The sequence below is a fragment of the Oreochromis aureus genome, linkage group 19, assembly GCF_013358895.1.
Source record: "Oreochromis aureus strain Israel breed Guangdong linkage group 19, ZZ_aureus, whole genome shotgun sequence".
Taxonomy (NCBI): domain Eukaryota; kingdom Metazoa; phylum Chordata; class Actinopteri; order Cichliformes; family Cichlidae; genus Oreochromis; species Oreochromis aureus.
Window position 1 is genome coordinate 23,727,931 of NC_052960.1, and position 24,749 is coordinate 23,752,679.

At 41.2% G+C, this 24,749-nt stretch overlaps 1 protein-coding gene across 1 annotated transcript in view; it reads right to left on the reverse strand.

Annotated features, from left to right (window-relative positions):
- Positions 1 to 174: 174 nt before the first annotated feature.
- Positions 175 to 24,749, reverse strand: part of atrn (attractin) — a 126,729-nt gene continuing 102,154 nt past the window's right edge. The window contains exons 27-29 of the mRNA XM_031742051.2: positions 21,062 to 21,169; positions 10,007 to 10,121; positions 175 to 7,124 (exon numbers count right to left, since the gene is read on the reverse strand). Of these exons, the coding sequence (XP_031597911.2) occupies positions 7,000 to 7,124; positions 10,007 to 10,121; positions 21,062 to 21,169 (348 nt within the window). The 3' untranslated portion in view covers positions 175 to 6,999. The remainder of the gene's footprint in view (positions 7,125 to 10,006; positions 10,122 to 21,061; positions 21,170 to 24,749) is intronic.

Genomic DNA, 24,749 nt, shown 5'->3' on the forward strand with positions numbered 1-24,749 from the left:
ACAGCATCAAAGACAATCATTTCAAGTTGAGTGTACTTACTTGAAAGACATCTTAGCCGAATTTGTGCACAGTCTGAAGCACCATCCCTCTGGCACCAAACGAGCACATTCAAACAAGCGTTGCAGGAGAATCCCGAAATTAATTATTCGTAGTTATCGAGACAAACAGCAATGGCTGGATTTCCACATTTAATAATAGACAAAAAAAATTGTCATTCTTTTATGTACATCAATAATTACAAGGTCAGTAAGCTATTATCCTCAAGTTTTACATGTAGTTGTCATCAGCTTCTAGTAATGCTTGTTCATCCTACTCTGCTGTCTTACATACAAAATATGCACTGTAGTCACATTTTTAAAAGCCGAGAGAGGTTCGCCATAAATGATTTTTTTTAAACCAGTCAACAAATATCATTCACAATACTTTCTCATTATTTACAAAAGAACAGCAACTGCTAAATTATACATATTAACAACCTACTTCCTCAAGATATATAATGCCTCTATACAAAAAGGAAGGAGGAGGAAAAACGATAGAGGGGGTAATGCCTGAATTTACAATGACCTTATTCGGATGCTTAAACCTAGGTGTTACAGCATTTTAAGTACAGGTTAATGCTGCTAGTGTCTACTTGTGAATATTAGGAACGTTTCCAGTTACTAAACACACTTTATGAACATGTATCTGCTGTACATTTCTACCAGCGAATACAGAGATTAATAAAGTGAAATAAGGCCACTGTAAAGTTTCAGTGTTACCCTAGTAAAGTTTGAGGCCTGGAAAGCGGAGCAAAATAGAGGAAGCTGCCCATCTCTTCGAACCAAAAACAAAAATAAATGGACAGGTAAACAGGGCAGTGACAGTGTACACACTTTAAATGTTTCCCTTTGCAAACTTCCACACTCCCTCTAAGATATTTTGAGCTGCTCAGGAGCACTTCACACCCTGGTAACACCGAATGGTAGCGGGAGGTAATCGGCTGGAGAATCTGAACTTTAGGACCCAGGAATCTCGTAATGCGACATCAGCAGAGTGCACACGCTAAAGTTCATGTTTACCAACAGGGCTGGGCTTTAATGCGTTTAGACCAAGGGGAGAAAGTCAACAGATTTAGCTTCGGCCTGCCCACATCGACGTTAAAACGGAGTGTATTGTGCTCTTAGGTTTTGATTTGTCGCATCAATTTGGTCTTACAAAAAACACGGGACCCATACTGGAGCTAGATTTCTGATTTTAAAAAAGAGAAAGAAGGCATTTCATATATATTCTCATGCATCCACCACCGTTCCTGCAATGCTGGCAAAGATTCCTCAACACATCATAGCGAGGAAAAAAAGCCAGTGATTCCATGTTTGACCGATGAAAACAAAAAGCAGCTTTCCTGCAGCTTTACAACCCTCCTCCAAGCAATATTTAACACTAATCCACCAAACAAAATAGGGCACACTGAGGCCATCTTCCAGCTCCGTAGAGGTATAATCATTTACTATTTAAGGATGGCAAGACTAAATTAGCAAATGCATGCCCTTTTTCCCCCATAGCTGCTTTACAATAAATGCCTTACAGATAGATTCAAACTATTATATTCCAAGTAAAGGTTTTGATTAAAATGTGACTTCAAAAGTAAATAAGAGAGGAAGAAAATGAATGTGCAGGTATGTTTCTTAGTAATTTGAAAGAACGGTTATGTTTGACTGGTTTTAATCTGGGATGTTTTTCGTGTTGCTGCCAAAAATCATTTTAGCAGAAATTTGAACGATTATGTTTTGTATTTACACTTGAAATTTTCCCGCTACAGATATATAACATTTTTTGAGTACAGTTTCCAGTTTTGCGCTGAAATGACTGCTAGCTTATCCTGATTGCACAGACAACAAAGTAGCTCCACCCCCACTGGTATGCAGGTGGAAACCTTTCTGTAAAGCATCGACTGCAGGAGGCAATCGATTTCCATCAGGAGCCGTGTTTAAAGGTACCCTACGCATCAGCATTATTATTTTTTTTTAACTGTACACAAACACATCTGTCCCAGTGATTTGATGCTAATCCACTGGGGAAAAACAAAGGAAAACAAAAAAAGCAGCAATGCATCAGAGCAAAAACATGCTGTGCAGGTTAAGACATTTAAAGGTGCAATATGTATAGATTTAACTTTTCCAAAGACGTCTATACAGCACACATATCTACCGAATTTGGCATGCTAACCTGCCAACACTGACCCGTACTCTTACACAATTGCACTTTGCACTAAAGAATCCAGTCTGCACTCGGCACAGTATCAGAGAAAAAACAAAAAACAAAAACACTTTTCTTTTATACAGACACTGAGGACCGGGAACTTTTAGCAGCAGACGGCAGACATGAGCACTGTTTGTGCCCCATTGTGAGTTTTAAAGAAAGACAGGCTAAGAAACAAAAACAAGGCTGCTTAGGATCTAGACTAGCTGCTAATGCTAATGCAAAACCTTCCCACTGCTACCCTAAAGTAAGGTGTTCTACATATTGCACCTTTAAAATTTTGGTTTGCAAAAGAAAAAGTAAAATCCTTCAGCATGCTTGCAAGATACTGACTAAACATCCAAGGTAGTGCTTTTAACACTAACGAAAGGCAGCTAAATGCAGACAGAAGACCACAGAAAGTGGCTAATCTCAAAAAATAGTTATTAGTTGTCATTTATAAGATACAATGTAGCTGAGATGAAAACAGCAAGACCTTTTTGTCCATCAGTCATCATTGGGGGGAGATGAGGTTATCATGGGGCGGCCTAACTGGACAACAGTAGCTGCAGCTGGGCGTAGCTTCACCCTGCTGAGCGCAAATGCGTTTGCTGCTCGGCATGGCTGAAGCACACTAAGTAGGGCTTTTAAAGCATTAGTTGGCTGAATGGACTTCTCTTCAAGTTTTGTAGAGCTAAATATGCTTTGAATGCGCGCACAGGCCAAATTTATCCAATTACAGCATACAGTCTGGGCCACAAGCCCAGAATTATGAACCCGACAAACTGCAATTAGCCAAGACCAAGAATGAGGCATCGTGCTCTAATGATACATGAAACATGTCGTTACATTTATTATTAAAGTGATAAAAGTAATGACATGCTTTAGATATCAGGTCATACTGTCCAGCCCTACCATTAAGCTGTATGTCCGTCGTTTCCTAACAGGGGCAAACGCACAACTCGGAGTCTGTACACGCCAACACAGTCCTGAGAAGATGCCTGATCGGCAAAATAAAAATTAATGAAAACAGCCGTGTGGGTGGACCAGGGATGAACTGCCCTGGATAAATGTTGAAACTGCAATATTACTTCTAAATTTACCTAATCGCTTTGAATGCTTGGGACTTGTGTAGGAGTCTGGTGTGAGGCTGCTGACAACAAACTTGTTTACAGATAAACAGGTTTCATATACATGTCAAAAAACTTTAGTCTCTTTTGAGTTTTTAAGCCAATCACAGCACAGAGGTTAAAAACAAAAACACAAACATTCAACATTATCTCAAAGACATCAGCATCCGACACAGGATCCGTGTCGTTTGAACCATCAAGCAGAAGAAGATCACAGTGGGCTGACTGGGCATGCAGAGCTCACATCTTCTTTACAAGCTCAGTGTCTTTCTTAAGAAAGGAAGAAAAAAAAAAACTTCAAAGTGACAACTGGCTCTTTAATGGTCTGAACCCATCATCCCGCAGTTCCTCTGCCGTCTGCATTAACCACTGCACCGCCCTGTCACCCATGGCCAAAGAAAGAAAGTGGCGACAAACCGTCCTGGGTGAGTTACAGTTTACAGATTTACCTTGGCTGCACAGATTTTACATTCATTGATAGAAAACAAAACAAAACAAACAATCTTTATGAAATTATTACTGCAGTACAGTCGAAGCAGTTGTACACCACACTCGTATGGAGAGATTCAATGCAACAAAATCATATTTGCAACGATGAAGACGACTGCCGTTGTAGGTTCTGTCACTGGAGAGTACAGTAAAGCGATTGAGCATCGTGAACAGCTAGTGTTGTATGTTAAACAGAAACAGGCCTGCTGCGGAGTGAAAAAGTTAACCTGCAGAGAAATCAAAAACGCAAAGGTGCTGGCAGATCTCAGAGCTGCTGACGCTGCAGAGGAAAGACAGAGATGTAGTTCATGTGCCGTTCAGGCATTTTAGTGTCGGGAGCACGTCGGCACCTTTGATGGCGGTTAATGGGAGTTTGCGAGCCGCATTTCTGTTGTGTCTCTCGTGTCTCTGCCACACTTTTGCCTCACAGGTTATTGTAAAGTCTCACTTTTAAGCCAAATCTCACATAAAGCGTAATTTTCTTCTTCCAGTGGCCAACATAGCACATTTTATTAGAATTTCTTGAACTGAACTGCACCTCCAAATGGTTGGAGGTCAAAGAACTTCATTCTGAGACAGCGTGGTAGGTGTTTTCAAAAAGACAGAAAAAGTACTAAATAAAAATACTCTGTGGAACTCAGAAGGACTCTTTGTGATCATCACATTCATGTAATAATAGTTGATAATTACCAAAACGCCCTACAACATCCAGAGCCTCAGTTTAATATAAATAATAATTATTATTACGATTTTATTCTGTAAAAACAACCCAACGAAACATCAAACTACCCATGTTGGGTAAAAAACAAACCCTTTATTCTAGCAGAGGAAAGAAGAAAACTGATAAAGACGGCAGGTGAAGCGCTTTGACTCCTCAAAGCATGAGCACGAACGGAGCCGGCTTCTCCGCGCCGTAACACTCGCCAAGCGGAGTCGCGAGCGCACGCGGCACTCTATAATTACAGAATGTCAGCTTTGTTCATGCTTTCTGTTCTGACCTTTTCCCAGTGCTAAAAGTGTGCCCTTTAACCAGGCGGTGTGAAGTTCTAGTATGCTGAGCACATGTGAGAGCCGGGAACTAAACACAACGAGCTCTTTAGGGTAAAATGCAAACTATTAAATTGTTCTATTGCTGCACTTCCCAGAGAGTGGGAAGTTTACAACCTTCCGAGACGGCAGGAGACGCAGCATATTTCCTGTAGGTTGATACACCAACAAATGTGTCAAAGGCCTAAAAGTGCTGCAGCGCACAACCTATATCTTGTAAATGTGAACAATAAGATACATAGCTATGTATAGCTATATGCAAAATTGAACAAAGAAAGAAAGAGAAACTAAAGCAAAACATGGCACAAACCCAAGTTGTGACAACTCTTTTTTAATCTACCAATCTCAGTTTTTTTGTGTTTGCCTTGGGGTTTTTTATTCTGCATTTTCCCTCATTTTCCCACTTGAAGTAATGCAGCTTTAAAAGCAGGCCCGATATTTTAGATGGAGACTGTAGACAAGTGCAGGGAAAAGCAGCTGAGGGACCAGACGACAACATAATTTCAAGAGACAATTTTTTTCTTTCAGAATAAATAACCAGGGTCTTCTGTGACATGGAGGCCGATTCAAAAGTCCATTTTTAAAAAACGATGCTCTTAAAGAAACAGTCACTGACTCATGCATTCTGGCTGCTAACAAAAATAAAAAACACCGCACTTTACCATTTTAACGCTGGGCTTTAGCAGCTCCACTGTAGCCGCATCGATAAGGGCACAGACGTCGCTGCTGTATGGGCTAATTGGGAGGTTGTAGATAGATCACAGATGTGGAACAATCGCAATCGAATGGCACGATAAGAGCGGCGGAGATGCTGGTATCCCGGGGGTAGGAGGGATGCATTGCATTTCGGGAAATGAGAGCAGTAATTAGAAGGTATGGATTTCTCAGGCAACAGTTGCAGAGCTAAACAGTTGCCCTGGCAGCGGTCACTAACATCAGCCAAATCATTTCAGTCAATCAGAGTCACAAGATCTATAGGAAGCCGGTGTCACATGGGTTTCGAGGACCATTTTTAAATGCCAGAGGTCTCCCTCCACCCCACCACTACTACTGGCTGTGTGTGTGTGTGTGTGTTTGTGTGTGTTAGAGCCTTGAATACTGCCATTGGCTTTCATTACAACTGGAAGAGTAATTAGCTGGAAAAGCTTCAATTGCACTGGCGATCCAGCAGCCAGCCGGCCAGCACGGGTGAGGCATTGCAGCGGTCTTGCCTTGCACGGCGGACAGCTCGGCAGCCAAATGGCCAGAGACGGAGAGACGAAGCTCCAGACAGACCGCAAGAGTGGGCAGCGGGAGAAGACACATAGGCCGATTGAAATGTCACACACTCTTTAAATGGGCTCTGGCTACACAGGCAACCTCCTACAGTGGATCCTCATTAAAGGAAGACTGAACATGCTGTTAGCTTGCTCGGAGGCCAAACTGTGCAGGACTCCAGTGACAACAGCCCTCAGTGCTGAGCTGTGAACATGACAGCAGGTGACAATGGGCTACAAATGGGTACAAGGGCTTGCTGAAGTGTGTGTTATGCGTTTTTGTGTGTGCATGTCCAACCGAGCGTGTCCAGTTTTGTTCCTGCCTCTGAAATAACACAATACAAAACAAAGAACAACAATAACTTAAATAAAATGCGAACATAGACGGTCGCAAAGTCTCTGGATTTTTTTGTATTGTTTTTTGTTTTTGTCAAAAACTACGAGACAAGGATCTCTTCTAGCAGCAAGCCGTGGCCGCCTCGACTAACGAGGTGGTGTCGACAAATGTAAAATGTTTCATTGAGGGGGAGGGGAGGGGTCAGCACCCGCTCTGTCCCTTCCTCCCTCCCTCCCTCCCCCCTCTCTGTGTCTAGTTTCTGTCGATCAGTTCGAGGGGACTCCAAGCATCAAAGTTCCTGTAGGAGGACAGGAAGGGGGAGACCTCTGAAGCTGCAGTCTGCCAGATGTCTCGGCCCCCTTTACCAAAACGTTCAAGTCCTGCGTCCCAGCATGCACCTCTCCCTGCCAGAACAGAGCTGGTGGGAGTCTCTGAAGGATGGGGCTGAGGCGAGGGGAGGGTGGGGGAGGCTGATGGGAGAGCTTTTGGTGTTGGGATGGTAGAAGAGGACAGGGGATGCAGTCAGATGCAGGTGGATGGCTGCGCTGTGGGCTGCTGTTTACGGTTCCTCAGTCCCCCAGACTTCTCCTTGTACCCCACACACATCTGCTGAGATACATCGACCAGCGCGCTGGCCACGGCCAAACCTGCACACACACACAAGAGGACTCATTTAGTTAAAGCTTAAAAAACATAAAGATATAAAACTACAAACATGAATTACTTTTATTAAGCTTTTCCTTATTTTCATTCATATCAACCTGTGAACTGCGTATAACATATGAAACATGTCCAAAGTTTCAAACATGTGCAAATAATCACACTGCTCCACAAAAGACAAGGGATGCCCCTAATATGATCACCTCAAGCAAAGAGCTTTTTTTTTTTTTTTTGCGAGAGGCAGCCAATCAGAAAACAACTTAAAAAAAACTAAAAAACACACTGTGACGTTTAAGAGAGAGGATAAACTGTGATGTAAGCACTTTTAACCTCCAAGAATACAAATGTGGAGCTGGGAATGGGGATAAATGATCAAGATTAAAGTAGAAACTGACCCATAAACAAGGGAATCGATACATATAGGTTCCATTAGATGGAGAAAAGTTAAATGCTAAGCCATGTTAAAACAGCTAGTAGATCGTTTATAATTAAGAAAAAACATTAAGACACTGAAATGTTGCACTGGTAACGGTCTCAAAAACCCAGCATTAATTAGGCTACACTTGCAATATGAGGCTAACTCTTAATGCAGCAACGTAATGTGGGGAAAGCTGCTGATGTGTGGAAAGTAAAACACACAAGTTCCAGCTCACAACCACGTACACAAACGTGCAGAGCTGGCAATCATTAACTTACACCACACTTCATCAACATTTAATAATATTCTCTGAGCCATGAAATACCAGTAAACTCCATTTATCACCAATATTAGATGCATTTACTGCAATCAAGTAAACATAGCTGAAGGCAAAAAAAGAAAGCGGCTGCGCTAGGGATCGCACGCTGAGAAATCATACCGCTACTACTAGTTTCTTATTGATTGAAAAAGAAATAAAAAAGGGTGCAGGACGGCTCAAATCACCTAAATGAGCCGAAGATAGAAATCAGTGATCATCTGTAGTGGTGATATCCTTTTGGTTGCTATGAAATGAGCTAAAGAGTGCTGTGAGGCTGGGATGCTGAAAACTGAAAGCAGTTTAAAGATCTGATAGCAACACGGCCGGATGGGGAACAAGTTAAAAGCATTAGAACGGTAGACCCCCCCCCAGGGCACGAGGAGATGGGAGGAACACGGCTAACATGGTCTCAACAAAAGCTGCCCGAGGGAAAGCTCCATCGAGAGCCGCCGCAGTTTTGTTATGACAAAAGGACAATGTGGTAATTAATAAGGGCCTTAGGCATGCTGATGGTCTGGGGACTGCAACTGTGGGAGGCAAAGAGCTATACAACACAGAGGAGGAAAAAAATACTGAAAGAAAGGCAAGTTGAATTATTGAGACAGTAAAAGAAAGAGAACAGGAAAGAAAAACTAAGAAAAGGTAAGGGAAGCAGCACTTGGTCTTATCAGAGGATCTTGAAAAGAAAGATAAGGAAAACAGATGAAGCATGGGTGGGAATGTAAAGACAGCAAGTGACAGAGCAGAGGATGAAAGAAAGTAATGGACTCAATTCTCAGTGCTGTCAGAAGTTGGGCAAAAAAGGAGGAGGAAGGGAAAGAAAGGAGCAGAGGGAAACAGGAAAAACACTAGATTGCACTTTAAAGCAACGAGGATGAGAAGAGTATAGAGAGGAATCAAGCACAGAATGAGCCTGCATGGATATATCTGCAGTATGCTTCCTAACACACCAAGTAGATGAAGGTAAGAAAGCAACAAGCAGTCTCCATTTCGCTACAGGAAGAGGAAAAAAAAGGAGGGAGTGAAGAGCAGTAACTGAGGAAAACTGTACCGTTTTTAAAAATGAATACATCCACATCAACACGATGGTGCTACATGAAGTAATTACTGTAAACATGTTAGACCACTGTCGAGATGGATGTGCATGATTTTTGCCGTGACTAAAAATCACACAATCCCCAAGTAGCACTCAGAGGTGTGGTTAGTTCTGCGAGTAATTTACAACAGTTGTGCCGTTTTCCAAACACAGGCACAGTCAGCTGATGTCCAAAAACAGGCAGTTAGTGAGGTCGGGTTAATTGGGGATTCTAAATTGCCCATAAGTGTGAATGAGAGTGCGAATGCCCTGTGAGAGGCTGGCGACTGGTCCAAAGTGCATGCAGCTGAAGTTGAGTAGGTCCACCACTAAAATCAGTCATGTGGTCAAGTATAGCTCAGGAGATCACTGTGAAACCTTGTGTGCTCTCCATGGTCCTGAAATCACAAGTGTTCAATGTGAGTGTAATTAAATTTAAGGTTTAATGGGTTTTTTTTAAGTTTGTTAACATAAAGGTATTGCCCAGACTGACGTCCATCCCAGGCCTGATTATTTTCAGGATGGGGTCCAAAATCCACATCATGATCACTCCGTTCTCTCCTTTCTCCAACTGCTAAAAACTAAAGAGTGGCTCGAAGTTTTGTTGCCGCAAGTGAGCTAATACAGGGCGCAATACATGCTTTTTTCCAGCGTTAAATATCAGCACAAATACCACATCACAAATCAGTTTGCGTGCTTGATTTAAATATTCTCTCCTCCTTATATTTTGAAAAAGGAACACCACGAAATCTCTAAATTCTTAATTTTTACATGTCATCTTCTCACTGTGCTCTGTTTCTAAATGCTGATAGTACTTTTTTTCGAGGCTGGATCATAAAGTTGGTGTTGGATAACAAAAGAAAGAGGAAGTGAACCAAGTTGAAAAAAGACTGAAAGGCTCAAAATTGTCATGGACCAACTAAAACCAAAGCTACAGTACATAACAGAGGGGGGAGGAAGTCAGATCAAGGAAAGATGATGTAAAAAAGTGAGGCTCAATCAAACAAACAAGTCAGGAAAGAAAAACAAGTGAAGGATTTTAAAGGCTGCGTCTTACCAGACTGTCCTGGAGGAGGGATTCCGCCGGTGCCCCTGGGTAACCGTACAAAGATGGAGAGCACGGCGGCTTTGTTGCCAAAGCAAGGCTCGAGGGCGATGGGTTTTGGGACGGACTGTGGAAAGAAAATGGGAAAAGAAGAAAAAAGTATTATACATCACAAGGCTCTCAAATCCTGGTGAACACACACCATTTTCAAAGCCGTGGATAACAGAGGCTTTACTGTTGCTGTTCTTGTTTGTGTCAGCAACATGCACAGAAACACAAAAAACCCCACCTTTCTATCCCGTGCTGAGATGCAACTACTGATCTGCAGGCACAAATTGCCCACCCCTCCAACCTTCAAAATCCCCAGCTGAGCACAATTTCATGACAATGCCGCATGTGTGCAGCGTTGGCAATGAGTGGCTATCAAGCGAAGACGCCTGAATGGAGATTTGAGTCGGCGGCGCGCTCCGGTCGCTGCAGGCCGTCTGACACGCCTGACTCTCTAATACCAATATCTCCTTTTTATCAGCGACTCATCCATATGTGGGGGATGAGTCCCCCCCCCCTCCGCCCTGTAAACACTGTCCGGATCTGCTGCTGATGCTAGCCTCGTACAATATTTATAGTTTTACCTCGACAGAGGATATGGATATGGAGAATGCCACCATCTTGCCTGCATACAGATAACTTCCTGTGTCTCTCTGGCTTTGTGTTTTGAATTCCTGAGCCGGACAAGAAAAATTGGGCCATGGCATGGCTTCACACACTACTGACACTGCCTCTCAATGTGCTCAAACACAAAACCTTCCAAAACAGACAAGTTGAGATCCTTCCCATGGCAGTCTTTATACTCTGGAGAGTTGAGTTTAACTCCCCGAGTGGGAATGCAGCTAAAGTGACACACACACGCACATACAGCACTAGGCACACACTCTTTTTGCCTTTTCACTCACAAATTCATCACAGCTTGTCTCTCTCACACATACAGATATACACACACACAGGCACAGTAAGTATACACATGGGGAGCGGGGCAGTAATGATATTCAGGCTCTGACCCATTTTACACATTTATTCTCTGCTCCGTCTCTCTGAGGCTTACCTTTCATACCAGCAGGATACACAGGCTGTCTCACAGGTAGCTAGGGAAGTGGCACAAAGACCTGGATGCCTCTGGGTGTCTGTATGTATGTGTGTGTGTGTCTGAGTAGGGATTCAGTTCAGCTGATGCTGTAACAGAAGGGAGTCTGTATTTGTTTATGCCCGCACACATGTGTGTCTGTCTGTTTATGGCACGTGTGCTTTCGGAGGTGTGCCTGTGCAATTGGCCGTGCTCAGATACAACCTGACAGAGAAGGGCATTTTATGCCCTGTTATGTGCACTGTATACAGTACGCCTTAGTGGATACCATCATGCCTTCCAGACACTCAATAAATGTGCTGGTGATTTTACACGTCGGCCTCATGCATGGATAAACCATCATATCAGTTTTTCTCTAAAAGCAATGACTGCAATTTGACTGGGTAGGACACTCTGGCACTCCCATAACATTTTCACACAGCTGTACCCTCTTATGGGAGATGTCCCAAGAGGGGGTTCTTGCACGCAAGAGATCGCAATGCTTCGCAGCACTGGACGCTTGATGGACAGGCCACTAGGGCGGTGTCGTAACAGATAATCGACAGGGCCTCTCTCTCTTCTACGGCCTCGTGCAACCATGCAAACGCAAACCCTGCTCCTAGATTTTGAGCAAAAACCAACATGGCGGCCTGCTTGCAAGCTTTCTCTTACATTCAACAGTCATTTGTATCATTTTTGTCCAACAAAATGCACCTCTAAAAATTACACCATTTAATGCAAGAAATAAGTTAGTATTCCTAGATGGATTCAGCCTATGTTCATATAACAACCGGCTAAACAGAAAAACTGGCTTTACATTTTGCACTGTGTGTGCATAACATCATGTGTGTCATTGTATCTCTCATGTATCTCTGATTTTTTTTAAGAATACAAAATGTGTGTATATGAGAGCTTGCAGCACTTTCTCCTCTCCCATTTACACACACACAGCATTAAAGCCCTTCCTGAGAACTGACGGCGGGGGGGGGGGACACACCGCAGTCAAACCAGCAGCAGCAAATAAATTCCTACACACTAAAGCTGTGGCCTGCTTCTCAACTCTGACATGCAATAAATAAATTACTGTAACAGTGGCACGGCTTTGAGAAATTAATCTGACTAATGTAGACAAAGAGGCCCAAAGATAATAGGATGGGTCACTGCTTTGTTTTGCATTCTCTTCTCCTTCAGCCTCCTTCTTCACCCCCACCCCCCTCTTGTACAGATAACTTTAAAAGGCTAAAATCACGGAGTTTATCCCACAATGCTTTACAATCCATATAGAGTGCCACAGTGTCTCCTTCATGACCTTTGACCCAGACAAAGGAAAACTTCACAACAGCTTATCACGGTGAAGACAGAACTCCTTATTCCATGTAATGTTTTCTATTAAAAAGAAGAAAAACACTCTTTCACTCCCTTGTTTTTGCTATTTGTTTGTCTTTTAAATCGCTTGCCTTGGTGGTGCTCACTGTCACATTTCAACATCAACCCTAAGTTTTAAAAGAACATGTAAACACTGAATGACGTGTAATTATTTGAAATATAATAAACACAAACAACCAAAACTGTCATGTTTTAAGAAAAAATGTTTGTTTTTTTAACGTTTTCAACAAAGCAATCAAAAAGACCACAAATGAAACATTCTAACTACGCTCTAATTTGTTTGCAGTAAATCAAAGTGTTTACACTGACATCTACGGTGGCCCTGAAAGGTCAAACGCACTACACCAACAAATAGAAAAAAATGCTACAAAATCTCACAAAACACAAGCAAAGTGTTTTTGGGAGACGATAATGTAACGTAACAGCTGTAAAAGTGACAAGGTAACAGTAAACGGCTAATAGCAAACATGTATCTACTGTAGTAGATACATGTAGTATTATATGAATAGAAACATATTACCTGCGCTTAATCTCTCTGTTTTTTAAACACGTCTCGCAATACTTTGCATGTTTTGGTTTATGTCACTGTCACAGCTGTTCAGTAACGTTATTGCCTCCCCAAAAATACTGCAGTGTTTTTGTTTTATGTACTTTGTGTTTTATCCAACTTCCTGTGTTTTATTCATCTTGTGTTGTGTATCTTTTACATTTTCTTTGTGTTTTATTCTATTTCTGTTGTGTTTTTGCATAATTTTTGTTTTTACTGGTGTTTTCTGTGTGTGTTTGACATCTCAGGGCTACCATAGCGATCACATAACACAGCCCTTTTATATGTTTGCATTTAATAAGACTAAAAGATTTTTCTTACAAACGAGCACTAAATGGCTCACTAAACGTGAAAAAATGATTTCTGAAACTGGTAAACAGTCTTGCCTCCCAACATCTGTGGTTACTGGGGAAACTAAGTGTGCTACTCTTCATCCCATGTGAGACACGAGGCTGCTAAACTCTGCAAGCTGTCAAGTTTCTGACACTTGTGTCTGAAATGACACGTATGAACCAATCAGTTTATCATCAAGGAATTCCCCTTACACATATTACACTATTTATAGGCACATCTCTTTCTCTCTTTCCTTTCAGTGAGTTCACGAAAAAAAGAGGCTGAGAGAAAAAAGTACAAGTCCTGCTCTAAGAGTGGATTTCAGTGGCAAATACAGTCGAACTCGCAGCACAGATATCATGTTTAATGCATGTGTATGATGACCTTGTCAGCTAGTGTTGAGATTATTGAAATAAATAAATAAAAATCAGGTCTGATTTGGATTACTATCAGTTCTCTGGAGCACCTTAAACACTGTATTTGGCTCCAAGAAAAACTTTAACAATTTTAAAACAAAACAGCCAAATGATGATGATAATAATAATAATAATGATAATGCTAATAATAATAATACTAAGAAAACCAAAAAAAAAAAAAACAAGATTTAAATGCAGTAGACAATTTACTTTTTGTGAAGGGTGCTGTGGGACGCAGTCAGAGGTGTCTATAGCGCTCCAAAGGCACTTTAGAAAAGCAAAATTAAAGACTCACAAGAGAGGTGGGAGAGAACCAGATAAAAGCATCCTATTTTTCATTTGATTAAAGTAAAAGCCAATATTTTCCCTCAAGGCAACAAAAAGAGAAGAAGAAGAAAAAAAAACAACCTTAATATCCCTTACAGCTTTGTGTGATAAATGAGTGATGACTCAATAACGAGATAAGACAACAAAGCACTCACTATAAGGATCATTTCTTCCCATTTTCAAAATCACGGTGCCAGAACATCATTATATTCCGCTGACACGGATTGCTAAAAAAATGGGAATAAAAATACCGACAACTGACAACCAATACAGCATAAGGTAGAGCAATACCACACTTGGCTAATTTTGCTCCTCGATCCCTTGGTACAAGAAGAGATGAAACAATTATTTTGGCCTTGCCAGAAGCACTTCAACCAGGCTGGGTTTGCTCCAGTCCACGGGCCTGTTTTCGCCTCGGGCAGAATGGATTTCTCATCCAGTATTTTTACAACTGAAAAATAAGTGGCGCCGTGATGACTTGAACACATCTGTATTCTGTGTAAAAATAAATAAACAAAAAAAAAAGAAGAAGAAAAAGACTGGCAGCTTTTAATTTCACAGCTTAGAGCCGTCGTAAGACTCGTCTGCCAAGTCCAATTTCCACCGCAGCAGCTGCAAGCTGCTCTTAGGTTGTGACTTGTTTTCGTGTCGTTTCTCATTTTATAACACCGGTATCTCATATTCAGACCGAAGAGGGAGTAGGCACTGCGAATAAGTGTGGTATTGGAAGAGACTCGCTATCAGACTGATGTGAGATGTGACAATGGGATCATTTTGATTTCAACAGGCCTTGTTTCATTGTCAATTGCGGTGTTCATCAGTACTGCATCCAGTGTACAACCTCAATTTCAACTTGACGCTACTAGGCAGATGCTTCACTTTCTATTTTTGAGAAAAACAAAACAGAAAAAAACAAAAGCCCCAAAACAAACAAACACACCTAATTTATCTTCCACAACATACATTTTATTTTGTCCTATGCAGAAATTAAGGGATGGATCAAAAAACAACACCTTGAAAAATTCAATTATCCATCCTTTCAAACTCTTTGAGCGTGCTTTGTCTTAGCCTAAGATGTTCCCCAAAGGAGGTGTCTTTTTCTGTGGTCTTCTTCAGAAGCTGCATGTTAATAACATTCCCCAGCAGATGCCTTTGTTATATGGTGTTGAAGTGCTCTCCCCCAGCTCCGCCGGCTCCCCCTTGCTCAACCTCCCTCACCAGCCCCCACTCTGGAGAGTTATCTAGAGTGGCCAGGCAGAGCGGCAAAAGGTTTTGTTAAATTACCTCCAGTAATTAGCCCAGTAGGAAGAATTGCCCACACACACACAAAAACACACATACGTGCACATTGATGTGGGCATACAAAGCGGCCGCATGCTGCTGCGCTTTCATCCACTGCATTCGTTTCTACTTTAGCAGCAGCCAGGGGATAGTTTTCCCCTAGCAGCAACAAGAGCAAACCAGTCTCCCTGTTGTGGTGACTCACCAGGTACAGCCGCACCACTGAGCCAACTTTGAGTTTTTAGTGAGTTGGTTTCTTTCCACCAAAAATCATTTGGCACCCTGTAATGGCAACATATGGTGATGGATTTGAACTAAATCCTCCAGAGAAGTTTATGTAAGTGTGGTACTGTGCAAAAGCCTCCAACCACACATATTTCTTTATGTTTTGCTGGGCAAATAGGCAATGTGTGCAGCAATTTATTGAAATATGCAATTATAAATGGAAAAAGCATGTAAGTATACTAATTAAAAGTACCTGCCCCGTTCCCAATGTTACATTTACATGTTTCAGATCCCCAAACTGGTTTTAATATTAGAGCACAATGAAAATGAGTAAATACAAAAGATTCTTGATGGAGATTCAAAGCTCTCCTTTGAACCGGCTGCCTTTTGTTCGGTTCTCTGTCAAGTTGATCCCACTGTGCTTCAAAAATGTTCAAGTACAATCCGTGACTGATAATGTTAAATTCTGTGTTTCCATAAAATGCTTTTACTGCACTTACAGTCAGATCATTGTCATGCAGAAAAATAAATATTGCTTGGTGGAGCCAATTCGGATGTTTTTTTTCAGCATTCGTAACTCAAAAAGATTCCCAGCATCCCTGGCTGAAATGCAGCCCCAAACCATGATACAGCCTCCACTGTGTTTTACAGATGGCTGTAGACACTCACTGATGTACCTCACTGCTGACCTCCTCCATACATACATGAACCAAGTTTAAATTTGGTTTAAATTTGAATTTGAACCAAAAAATGTAACTATAGGATCTGTTGCCACTAATTTTCAGTACAGTTCTTGTCTAATCTGGAATACCTCAGCCTTTTCTCGCTATTTAACTTCATCAAACAGTAGATGGATCAGCTCTCAGGTCCTGTGTCACGTCTTTGCTGGATTTCTTGTTTTTGTCATCTAAAGTAGCCATACCAACACTTTTGGCTAACAGCGCTTTGAGAATCACCTTGTTGGTGCAACATTTTCATGCTTATCAGGCAGTGTTATGTTTGTATTTAAAGATCCAGTTTAGATTTTTTGAAAATACACCATGAATTAGATGCCTTTTTTTTTTTTGCTCGATCCGCATTGTCGGTGTAAAGTGGCCTAAACAACAAACTCTGAAAATGTGCAAGGTGCAAGGACTGAACTGAAGAAGAATGAAAAAGCAGCCAATATCCAAACACTTTGATATACCTTCTGAATTACAACTCCAGACCACCTGCAAAAACATATTACAAGAACGTCTGGCTCCTTGGCAGCAAAATATAAAGAAATGAGGGGTGGGTCGAGACTTCTGCACAGTACTTTACATTTGAGTATACCTTAACTCAAACTAAAACAGGACTCTGATGTGAAATCACATTAGAGAGAGCGCAACCCCAGTTGTCAATGAAGTGTATGTGCAGTAATGCCAACTGCATGCTAATTTTATTTGAAGACTAAAGACAGTGGAAGACAACAATGGCTGTCATCTTTAATACACACACAAGCCCAAACTAACTGAGGTATCTGATGTGGTGGCCAAACAAACAAAAGGCACATACTTTTTCTTCTAGTGCTCCCTCATCTTTCAGCCCATTTCTGTTTGTTGGTTTTTATATAAGTGCCAGAACAGAAACACTGATTACCGCCAAAACAACATAAAACACCTCAGGAAATATAACCTCAGATATCAAAAATGTGTAATTGTAATTGAATCTGGGAGGAAAGGTCCTTTTTTGTCACAATGAAATACAGAAAGGACCTGAGGTACACAATGAATATCTTGTCTTTCATAAACAAAAAACAACAAACAAACCCTAGCAAATAAAAATAACTGAGCACTGATCTGCACTGATTGATTCTGCCTCATTAAGACAGCATTTGACGACCTTACCTGTACCTTTAAGGGCGAGTATTGATAACTCAGTATATCTCAACAAAGACATGGGTTGATGACCATTAGAATAGTTTCCAGGTTATTTGAAGGGTAGCTCCATAACTTCTGATGCACAACCAGTCATTTTGTCCTATAATCAGGCCTGAAATGTGACAGACTCTCCTCTGATCAGAAAACACTACTTCTAGTAGGGTTTTAATAGGTAAAGACACCAACATTAGCAGAATACACCTGACCTGCAGCTTAGAATAACATTTCATAAACATGTTAGATAAAACAAAACTTTTCCCTCCGAGTAGCGAACACTTTTTTGCCTCACATGTCCTGATTTCCTCTCTTCCCACAGTATCTATGAATAAAAGCAGAGCAGAAGGCGTCACAAAGGTAATCATCTGCCTGCTATGCTGGGACCGCAGGCTCCATTTGGCAGGAGCTGAGTGAATATATCTCATCGGCGGAGCAAGTTTGGACTTCCCATCGCGACTATAAACAACTTTAATGATCTTGAGCTTGCTGTGCGGCACCAGGCCTCCCGTATACTCTGATTGTGGGCCTTAATACACAACTGTAGCATCCTGATAAAACAGCATGGAAACAAGGGGAAGAACCTGCTCCGAGTCGCTCAATCTGAGCTGGGAGGAGATAGGATAGCGCACACTCACTGTCTGAGCAGGTTAAGGCACAGAAAGCTGAGGAGGAAGATCTAAATTGGATCTCTGCTCCTGAGCTGCTCCTGCCCTGATGGAGAGGAGGAGAGCAGGCTGGGAAGAATAGAAGAAACAGGAAAAAAAGACCAGAGCTGCAAGAAGAAAAGGTAATGCAGAGCAGGAAGAGGTCTGATTCTGCAGCATCTTTTCTTTTCTCCGCCACAGCAACACACAGGAGTGCACACAGAATGCATATAAACACACACAAAAAAGAAAAAAAATAGATAAGACCAATAGAAAAATCCTAGACAGCTGATAGGATCAGTTAAGGGCTAGTAAATTAGAGGAGAACACTACAGTGAAGTGAGGATGTCAGACAGGGCACAAGAGCGACGAAAAGAAAAAGACAAGATACAAAGCAGAGGACAGAACGAGCCAAAATGGAGAAAAAAGTGAAAAGTGAGGACAAAACAAAGGAGGACAAAACTGGAGGCAAAATATAAGAAGACAAGAACAGAAGAAGCAATATAAATAGAGAAATTGGAAAATATACTGAATAGATTTGAATAAATGACATGAGAAGAGAAATGACAAATGGAAGCCAACAAGAAAAGAGTAAAAGTAGAGACGAGAACCACTGCTGGGTAAAGGGGAAAAAAGGAAAAAATCGAAATGAAGAAAACGCAAGAATGCATTAAAAGGGGAGAGAGGGCATAAAAAATAGGAAGTGAGGCCTGGCTGCAAAACAGAGAAAAGTGGAAGAGGCTACCCAAGGAAATTACAATGAAGAGCAGACAAAAGAAAGACGAAATAAGATAATAAAAGCCCGAGATTAACAGACGAGATGAAAACAGGACATTAAAAAAAATGAAAAGAAAGGGCAAATGATAAAGCAAAGAACGCAAAATGAATAAAATGAAGAGAAAAGAGAAAAGAAAACAGCAAAAGATTTTAAATGACAAAGAGGTTAAAAGAAGGAGAGAAGAAGAAAGAGGGATGAAGAAGGAGGCAGTAGGAAAGGGAACATTTAAAGGAAAGAAAAGATGAGAAGAGGAGAGAAGAAGTGAGGACAGAGGAGCGGAGAAGTGAAGAGGCGGCATAGTTTCTGTTCAAGCAGGGGTTTGATTAGCTGCTGATCTTCCCGAGGGGCCCTGCAGCCTTTGCTAGAAGTAACCTTGTGCTCATGATCCAAGCCCCTTGAGATGCATGGACCCTGTCAGAGCCGAGGGGCCCTGAGCTACCCTGCTGCACAGTCCTATAATTCTGAGCTGCATCTGCATTCAGGGGTCATTCATCACAAAGCGCACAGTCACAGGTATACCTGCCTGCGGCTCTGTGCCCGTTGTATACTAAACTGCAATTTCTATAAGTGCACGATTCCTACTTTTAAATGTTTTCCGCTACTGCATCTATTCTCGGCATCTGCATTTAAATCCACTCCGACTTCTCCTGCCGGCACGTTAAACTCCTCTCTATAATGAAGTCTTCTAAACCTCCAACTCTACCTCACCTTGACCTTTATGTTTAAATCTACCCTTCTACTACTTTCAGCACTTTCTCTCTACACAGATTTCTTTTCACCATACTTATAATTCAGAATGTTGTGTGTGTGTGTTTGGAGGGGTGGGGGTGATGTTTTCACACATGGACTCAAAAAACTGTCAGGATAATCAAGTCACGACTCTGTCTGAAGTATTCGGTTCCCACATGTAGCACGCAACAGGAGATGGTCTGCATCAGCGGGAATCTCACTAGTGGAAATATGCCATTTGAGTTATGTGAGAGTGTGCAAGTAGCAGGATGCAACCCTTTGGTAACAGTAAAAACACTGAATCATTACCAATGTTCTCATATAGGCACAAATTGGTGCAATCTAGCATCGCACAGACTCTGTACAACAGAGCTCATATGCTGAAGTCCGTTGAGCGATGATCAAACTGAAATGGACGGTTGCATTCTCGCACAAGTATCTGTCATGGCTGAAGTACATGCATGTGCAAAAAATGGCTATGCAGTGACTTGCCAGAGTAAAATAAAATAAGAGAGAGCAAAATAAAAAAAATAAATATATATTTATATAGACTTTACAAACAAGCCCCCCCCAAATAAAAATAGAAAAAAGAAAAAGCTTTATAAAAATGAAATCTTTACCAGATTTTATGCTGCACTCCAAATATGAATGAGTAAACTTGCTGCCTTTATTTTCTGTTTGTCCATCAAACACACTGAAACAAGGGTGTTTTCTAAGATGAACATTATGATTTTATTGTTACCCCCTAATTGTTTCATTATCTTCATGTCTGCAAACACTTTGCACGAGAAGTGTCAAATTTTTTTTTAATCAAATGAAGAATATCTCAATGTGGGAGGTAAGTACTGTCTTAATCAGCAGAACCTTATTCTTGTCTGCATGTGTTTAACTCCTGGGTTAACTCAATTCATTTCCATTAGAATTCACAGGCTACCCACATAACCTGGATATAACTGGTATAATGTGCTGTGTTACTCATTGGCAGCCCACATTCAACATCATCCAACCCTCGCACTGTCCCGGCAAATGCACACTGCATTGACCCTCATTAGATGTACTAGACCTGCAATGCACTTCAAACTCTTCTTCATAAGAGAGCTCAATTTGGCCTTCTTGGCTTGCTGAAAACTAATGAGATCTCCTTAAAAAAATTCTTCAGAGCCGACATTGACGTAAAGCAGATGACGAGCAGTATATCTCTCACTGACCATAATCAAAAAAGCAGCCAAAAGACACAAGACTGAGCTCCCACTTGAAGGCAGATGAGTGACATGGGCAAAGATAGATGGAACTTCCCTGCCTGCGGTAAAACCATCAACCCAGACAAGAGAAGTAGATCTCTGGGGTTCTGTGTTGATTGCTTTAAGAAAAGGTTGCGCTCACCTTGACGTTTCCTCCTATGAGGTCAGGCGGCTCCTCCTCAGTCTCCAAGGCGACGTTGATGGTGGCAAAAGGCCGGCTGGCCATCTGCTGCATCTCCCTCAGCAGTTGCTAAGAAAAAGGAAGGAGAGTAATGCGAAGGTCAGTGACAGATAAATACCATCTACTGTCCATTCTCCAGACAACTGCCCATCAGGAGGTGGGCTTTTTTTATTTTTAAAAATGACTTTTTCACACACACACACACACACACACACACACACACACACACACACACACACACACACACACACACACACACACACACACACACACACACAACCGAGCTAGCAGAAAACATTTAGATCGTTCACTGAAGTAAAAGAGTGAGAAGTCCACTTTGACCGCCATTAATTTAATTTGTATCCTCTTGGTTGAACAGCCACGATCTGTGTACGTCTCTGTGTGTATTCTTTAGTTGTGTGAAGTTTGATTTCACACTCGGCGGGTCTTTTCGAACAGTGGTTCGTGCGTTTTGTTCAGCGAGCAAATTGTAGCCACGCCACCAGCAAAACAAAATTGGAAACTGTCAATCTAAACACTGTGGTGAAACATAGGTACGATAGTAACAAATAACAGCTAACCCTAGCACTGCTCACCAAGCTGTGAGTTTTTCGCTATGGAGCTGAATTTCACCAGTACAGAGGTTCTCATTTTCTTCCATGCAGTGAAGTAAAGGTTAGCACAATGACTTTACACTAAATCATTCATTCAACCTATTTTCACTTTGTAGTCATCTCCTGTATATATAAAGCGCCTTGAGGCGACTGTTGTTGTGATTTGGCGCTATACAAATAAAATTGAATTGAATCCTGGCAATCCATCCTACAGTCCTGCAATAAAATCAATCAATGCCTGTTTGACTGATCTCCATTTATCTCATGAACATCCACCTGTGAGTGTTACACCTTTGAATTTGGCAGGTGTAACATTCTCACAGTGAATACCACAACCTCTAATGATGTTACCAGTTCAGATAACGTGGATTAAACCTTTATTGACTGTGACATCCACCTTAATGCTGACATGTCTGTGACAGCAGACACCGAATCAGGTTTTAAAGTTCATGTGACGAGCATCTGAGAAGCTCATTTAAACATTAAACAGGCAAGAAGACACATTACTCAATCACACACACACAAATACAAGAACAAGACTGACTTTGAGAGAAATATCTACCTCTTTTAAATGCATCACTATTGCACCATCTGGTTTCTAACTTTAATTGTCTGCTGCCTGGTGGAAGGCCTGAACTTTTGTCCAGCGTGATTCTGTGTTTAATCAGAGTTGCATCCATCATTCATTCATTTGTAAATATAAATGTTAAATCAGTGAATCTTTGAGCATGGAAAGAATTTATTACCCAGACCGGCAGGCTGATTTGATCAATAAGTTTTAATATTCAGAACTCTTCAACCCAAAGGCAGATTTTATAAAATCTTAAAACTGACATATAATGTTATATAAATAATATTTAACAAGGCAAGAAGCCTGTAGCCTAAACTATTTGTAAAGTTCCCTCGATTAGAAGGTTTCTAACAAGCTTTGTTATCCTTGAGTATAATTTATACGTAAAACCTGCAGAATACTGCAGGTAGTGAAAAACATTTCTAAATCTCCCCGTATAGTTGTCAAAAGCACAAATTGTATGATGGTAGCCATCACTGACAAGTAGAGTACCTTAAAAGTACAGTTGAGGAACTTTTTCAGTAACTTTCCTCCACTGCAAAACAGAGGAACAGGCTCATTTTCTTCTGATTTATAGCATGGACCTTGGCCAAAGGGAAAGGAGGAGGAGGGAGGTGATTATGAGGAGGAATAGGAGGAGAAAACGGACAAGAAACAGAAGCTAAAGAATGAGAGCGGACAAGGAAATAAGGAGGATTGCAATAAGAGGAAATAGGGAAGGTGAGAGATGGGAAGTGTAGCGGTGCGAAAAATACAGAGTGTGAGCAGCAGAAAGGTAGGTCAAAGCAAGGAGAGATACAGATCAAGAGGTTGAGGAAAGCCAGAGACAACAGTAAACAAGGTGATGCACCCATGTCTTCGACTGTCAAAGCAGCCAAAGCGCTACGAGCGTAGAAACAAACGGCCTCGACTGTCAAGGAACCGGCACCTGAACCCCGGCAGCAAAGCCAGTGAAAGAAAAACACCTGCAGCTGTCGTAAGAGCAAAAATAATATTAATGATAAAAAAAATCAATTGTTTGAAATGTATTTGTTATATACAGGATATAATAAGTCAAACACCTACAACATAGCTTTGTGTGTGTGGAGTTAGAAGTTTGGCTTCTGTCTCATTACAGTGGGTTCTTGTCCCCCCCCCAAAAAAGAGGTGCAAGTAAAGGGCAGGACTGCAATTCAACTTGAAAGCGCACACAGAGTAGAAATCACACATGGTGCTGGTGTGACAGGAGGATGCTGATCCTTCTGTGAACCCCTCAACAGCTTTCAATTAATATGCCGAGTGTTTTCATCCTCTCTGAGGACGTCGATTCTCGTTATTGGCATTGTTAGCGTTTTCTCCCTAAATGCGACGCCTTATAATGATATTCTTAACACGGGATACAGAAATTGCTTGAGGGAAAGTCTCTTTCTTTGTATAGTAAAGCCAAATGAAGAAAAACGGGGTCTAAATATAATGTCCTGGATTCTCTTTGTGGCACAAGCCAGCTCATTAAATTCTCGTATGCGTCTGTGGATGTGTGCCCATATCCAAATCTCCTCTGCTGTAACAGCTGGGCTGGGAGGAGCTTTATTTTTGGGGAGCTGCATCTTATAAGGTAATGGTTTTATCTTAAAATGGTAAAAATTTTGGAAATATTAGCATTCTTGCCATTTAATAAATGAGACTAACAATGTTCTACTCTCTACTTAATTTTTAGCTCTAGCCAGGAATCAGTTACCTAAAGAAAGAGCCAACAGCTCCACTGACTCTGTCATGTTGAGTTTCTCAACCCATCACCTACCCCACAGCTCGTGTTTTACTGTCTATTTTCCTGTATCCTTCTTATCACAGGTAGCTTCTCGATTGAAGACGAGCAGAAAGAAAGTAGGAAGCTGTGACTTGCAGCCTGGAAATATTGTGGCAATTAATCCCCCCATAAACCATAACTTGTCCTATTTCCTCTTTCCACAGTTATTACACAAAGAAACAAGACATAAGATGCTAATAAGTGAGCTTTACAAAAACTAGCAGGTAGATTTTCTCCTTTATTAACATTTTACAGAGCCAAGGTTTCAAATATTTATGAAAAAGCCCATTTCAAACCGTCGCCTACCGCTAGCTTTATATTAAAAAGACACACACCCGTAATATATTTTTCTCATGTAACATTTACAGTCAGTCAGGGAGCAGCTGACAAATGAACAGAAAGGTTACACAATTGTGACAAGTCTTAAGAAATGCATCAAAGAAGAAAAAAAAAGTGCAATTTCCTCATCTTTGTTTGTTTTCTTGAGTTCATAAGTCTGTTTTTGACTAAATAAAAAAAGACATTAATGGTTTCAGTTGAGGGAGAAATTGGGATTCTTGTCATTTTGTGTTATCATAACTGGTTTTAGAAATTTTTAGTTTGGCATAAAAGAAAATAGCTGGTATGTATTTAAAAACATACTCAGTTTAATATGTAACACAAATGAGCACAAACACA